The 5,226-nt window shown below is 48.5% G+C and overlaps 1 protein-coding gene across 15 annotated transcripts in view; it reads left to right on the top strand.

Annotated features, from left to right (window-relative positions):
• LOC117651924 (NFX1-type zinc finger-containing protein 1-like) overlaps nt 1–4,973 on the top strand; it is a 20,334-nt gene extending 15,361 nt beyond the window's left edge. For all 15 annotated transcript variants that reach the window (XM_034396516.1, XM_034396517.1, XM_034396519.1 and 12 more), the window contains 3 exons: nt 1,531–1,705; nt 3,122–3,266; nt 3,935–4,973. In XM_034396516.1, the coding sequence (XP_034252407.1) occupies nt 1,531–1,705; nt 3,122–3,266; nt 3,935–4,499 (885 nt within the window). In that variant the 3' untranslated portion in view covers nt 4,500–4,973. The remainder of the gene's footprint in view (nt 1–1,530; nt 1,706–3,121; nt 3,267–3,934) is intronic.
• Nucleotides 4,974–5,226: the final 253 nt, after the last annotated feature.

Below are 5,226 nucleotides of genomic sequence, written 5' to 3'. Positions count from 1 at the left end.
CTTCCCAAACCGGGTAATTGTGTTTAGTAATTGGCCTTCGCGCCTGCGAGGTAGGCACCCGCTGCCACTGCTGGTCGCAGGACCTCACGTGGGGGTGTCGCGGGTCTAGGAGGGGTGCTTCGAGTCTCGTAGGGGTGCGGCGGACCTTGCAAATGTCTTTTGGGAGGGATTGCCGCGGGTCTCAAGAGGCTGTCATGGTGGACCCCGTTACAGTGGATCTCACGGCTGTCTTTGCGAGGGTGGCGGGATTCCTCGGATACTTCCGCGAGGTCAGTGGCACTCCCGCGAGTACTGCTAGTCCCGCGACACCCCCTCGACAGGTCCTGCCGCCCTCAGTGGTACCGGGTGCCTACCTCGTAGGCGCAAAATCCAATTACAAAACACCAATTATATCCGTACCTAGACGTTTGCGCCCACTAGTTCATTGGTGAAAAATGGTTCCCTAGGGATGCCCAAACTGCCTGCAAATTATTGACACATTGAGGAAACTCACCCTGTATTTTCTCAACTATGCACTATTTTGTTCATTGCATATGGTATTTAGTCCATTAAACCGGACTTTTTGTCATTTGCAATGTATTTTTCAATTTCTACATCATCTATTCACAATTTTATCTTTAAAACGGTTTAAATTGTGCACAGTTAAAGAGATAATAGTACATTTTACGTTTGCTCAAAAACCGTTATGAACAAGAGAGAAAAAAGTCCATATAGGTCGGACTGAGAGTGTAGGCTTCAAGAAGGGCCTATCGGTCTGAAGGCGTAGTTCTACGCATGAATGAAGCGTACAACTACGCTTTGGTTTTACCAGTGACGTTAATACGGTATTAAACAATCCCTCAGTACGAGCCGGAGAGTGCATACACCTCGAACTCTTAATTGACGTGTGGAGTTCTTCACACTTGGTTTAGTAGTGCACAGTGAAGAAAAGTCCGTCCCTGAGAGTGAAAAGTGTTGATGACCCCACTGAGAATCCAAACGCTATCAGTAAGCGTCAATTGGTGCAATGCAAAAACATTGCACATGAAGTGCAATGCTTCCCAATTCCAATGCATTAGCATAGGGCATCTTCGGGACGCATTGCACGTAAGGTGTAATATGACTGAGGCGTTGCACGTATGGTGCGATATCTCAGTGCTACATTCATAGCTTTTGGAACCTCAGTGCCTAGGAGGAATTATGGACCTTAGCACACTCTCAGACTGTTATTGACTTTTTGTCCTTTGTTAAAGAGAATTTTACACAGCAATTAAAAGTACTATTTCCTCAATATTTATGTAGGATTTTGTTTGTTACATTGACATGAAGACAATTTGCTATTGACAAAGAGTCAATTGCAATTGGACTTAACAAATAGTCAATAATTGATGACAATTTGGTCTTGATAGTGAACAATATTGTACATGGTTACAAAGGACATGCTACACATTATTGCTGCTTAAAAACTACGCAAGCAAAGGACAGAATGCCAATAATGGAGAGAAAAAAGTCAATACGAGTCTGAGAGCGCAGGTTTGCTGTCTTTTGCAGATCCGCAGCTTCGGCGACGAGGCACGCCGCATCCGCGTGACGACGGTGGACAACTTCCAGGGAGAGGAGAGCGACATCGTCATCCTGTCGCTGGTGCGCAGCAACCGCGACGGCAACGTCGGCTTCCTGAAGCTGGAGAACAGGGCCTGCGTCGCTCTGAGCCGCGCCAGGGACGGTGCGTACCCTTGAAACATGGTGTCCAGAAACTGGACGACAAATGTCAGCCGCCTCATGTCACACTCAGACTACTGGTATTGACTATTTACCTCTTGCCATAAAGCAGGGGGTGGCAACGGCCTAGGGAGAGCGTGAAGCGATGCTCGCGCCGTCAGTGCAGAGGTTGCGCACTTGTTCGAGAACATAAAAACTAGACAGTGTTTTTTAAAACGCTTTGCACCGATGGAAAGGGCTTGAAATTTAGGGTGCATTAGGCTAATTGTTCTTCTCGAAACTTCCCCCCTGACTTTTTGTTAAGGCGCAGTGAAAACACCGAAAAACACGAGAAATCATCAAATTCAGGAAAAACTCGAATGCGCCATGTTGATCTAAATGATTCCGCCCTTGTGTTCGGTTGAATTGGAAGTATCGGGCAGTCTACTAGGCCTAATGCACCTTAAATTTTGTGCTCTTTTGATCTGCGCAAAGCGTTTTGCAATCAACGGGCTAGATAGGCCGTTGCCGCCCCCTGCATAAAGGTTTTTGTGCAAACGTAATAAGTACTATTTTCGCTTTGGCTGTGCACTATTTTGTTCATTGTATAATGTTTTTAGTCCATTAAACCGGACTTTTTGTCATATGCAATGTACTTTTCAATTTCTTCATAATCTATTCACTATTATATCCTTAAAACGATCAAAATTGTGCATAGTTAAGGAGAAAATAGTCCATTTTACGTTTGCTCAAAAAATGCTATAAGCAAAAGAGAAAAAAGTCTTAGGTTTGTAGTGTAGCTTTTCGCCCAAAATCGAACATGTGCGCAAAACGCACGAATTCACGCGCTACAACGCTCACTTCGGTGCTGAGTTCCGCACAATTTCGCGCGTTCAGAAACGCATGCACAAGTTGCACAACTTCTGCATGTAAAACTACATGGTGCTTTAGTGTGAAGGCGGCAACGTTGTCTAATCGCGCCTGGGCGGCGCCTGCATTTTGAAGGGAACGGCCACATAGCCTCTACACCAGTGTGTTCTCAGGTTCTTGGGGAGAAATCTCTCGCCATGCACTTAAAAACTTTGTTGTCCCTTCATAACAAAATCGTAGATGATGTTTTCATCCCTTTTAAATGATGACACTCAGCACATATTGATGACATTTTTATCAAAGATCATATCATATCAAGATTGGCGGCATACACACTAAACGATTTTGTACAAATTTCGTACGAGACGTCACAGAGTGTTGTGCTCACGAACTTCTTGTACAATTTTGTTCGTGGTTTTGCACTAAAATGGGGAAAAATGTGCATTTTTTCGCACGAAAATGGCACGTTAAGTTTATCTGCACAAAAAAACCGAGGTGTCTCGCACAAAATGATACACAACATTTAGTGTGTATTTTAAACTGGCAATGTTAAAGGTTTTTGTTTCCGCAGGTCTGTTCATGTTCGGTAACTTGGACTGCCTGGCGGCGTCCGGGGCGCCGATTTGGGGACACGTCCGGCGCGTGTTGACCGAGGCGGGTCGCGTCGGGGACGCCCTGCCTCTAGTGTGCCTGCACGGCAAGAAAACGGCTGCCAGGTAAGTTTTGAAGTCCAAGAAGTTTTGAAGTCTTTAGGTTACTCGTGGCCCTGCCCCATGCACACTGGTCTGAAGTGTGTGCCTTTAGGCACACTGCTTTAAACTGTGCACACAGTGTTTAACTGTGTGTCCAGCTGCCCAGGACTCGCAGTATCGGTCAGGCTCGCTGTGAGCTTGGTGAGCACACGGTTTTAAACAGTATATGCCTACAGTCACACACTTACGAATAGCGCGCACATAGGCATACCGTTTAAAGTGTGTTTGCGTTTCCAGAGTACTCTACAAATCGAAGAGCGTACATTGTATGCTCTAACTGGAGCATGCCCGCAAGCACGCTCTAGTTAGCGCATGCCTGCCAAGCATGCACTTACTAGTGCATACATGGCATGTGCCGTACGCTAGCTGAAGCATGCATCTAGTGCACAAGGGATAGGGAGATGCCTGCATCAGGAAGCGTGTACATGGCATGTATGCACTAGTAAGTGCATGCTTGGCAGGCATGCGCTAGCTAGAGCATGCTTGCAGACATGCTCCAGTTAGAGCAAACAATGAACGCTCTTCGATTTGAAGAGTTATCGTGTGTACAAGTTTGAGCTGCGTGGTGGATTCGTCGGCTCAACTGCACCTTTTTTGCTACCTAAAGCATCTAAGTTGGCCCCGTGTTCCAGGTGCGGTGCAGACGTGCGGTTGGCGGCGGCGGGTTGCTCCGAGTGCCGGCTGAGGGCCCCCATGGGGGCGGCCGGGGCCGACTCCCTGGGGACGCGCTGGGCCGAGTTCCACGAGCGGCGCCACGCCGACGGCCCGGACGCTGAGGAGGACACGACGGTGGATTCGGCTGAGGGCTCTCCGCCGGCTGAGGGAGTCGCGCAGCCCGTGGTGACCCCTGCGGACAAGGGCTCAGCGGACGCGCCAGCAGCCCCACAGCTCAATCTTCTGTCCGCCCTGCGCGGACTGGGGCGCGGACGCCGCGTAGTGCCGTGTGGCCTGGACCTCGTTGGCGAGCGCCGGGTGGACGACGTGGGACACTCTCCACGGACTGCCGACGGACGGCAACCTGGGCCATCTGAGGCGTCCCTTCTACGCGTGGCGGGGCGTGGGCGCTTCACAGGCCTCGGATCCTGCAGCCTGGACGCTTGCAAGAGCTCAGCGCCTCTGTGGCTGAGCGACGCACCGGGGGCCGGGCAGCCCCTGTTGCCCCTCGGCCGCGGCCGCGGGCGTAAGCTTCGGGCGTAGAGGTGGACCGCTCAGGCATCCCATGTCCTCCGCCTGAGCCTGGCGAGGCATGTCTGTGCGCAAGGGAAGACTCCGCTGCATTCCGGCGACCGTAATATAGCCAGTGCACTGTTTTGTCTTCTTTCACTATTTCTCTGGTCAGACCTACTGTTTTGTTACAGGCTAAAGGCAGAATGTCTTCTGTCAATTTCTCAGTTTGACAGTAAGTTTGATCTAAAACTTTCCTGTTAATTGCTAGTGTACTGTATTTATTTGTTGTTTTTTTTTCCTATTCGTGTAGTGATGAATTCACGAACTGAAAATTTGTGTTGAAGAAAATGAATCACAGCATGATTTGTACTTATTTTCTGACAATCTATTTGACCTTAGGCTTTATTATTGATAGCCGGTGAACTATTTTTTGCCTTGTGATAAATTTACAAACTTAACAGTTATCTTGTTGAAGAAAACGAATTAAAGAATGCTTCGTACGTATTTTCCATTATCATTGCCTTCAGACGTTGCTGCGTGCGCGTCCCCAGTCCTCCCCCGTACATTCTCTCAACATTGCGAAGAATGTAATCGCATACAAGAGTCGTATTTGGTTTGCGGCTTGGGAAGAGTTTGGCTTGATTAGATATATTACGGGGGCATTCCACATCATGGCCCAAAACGTACTTGCTCCCGATCCGGCCCCAAATAGTTTGTATCGTAGCCTACTCCCTTAGGAACACTCATAACAAAAATT

Source organism: Thrips palmi, unplaced genomic scaffold (genome assembly GCF_012932325.1).
Source record: "Thrips palmi isolate BJ-2018 unplaced genomic scaffold, TpBJ-2018v1 HiC_scaffold_6, whole genome shotgun sequence".
Classification (NCBI taxonomy): domain Eukaryota; kingdom Metazoa; phylum Arthropoda; class Insecta; order Thysanoptera; family Thripidae; genus Thrips; species Thrips palmi.
The sequence above is the reverse complement of the archived record's forward strand: the minus strand, read 5'-3'. Positions and strand labels throughout refer to the sequence as shown.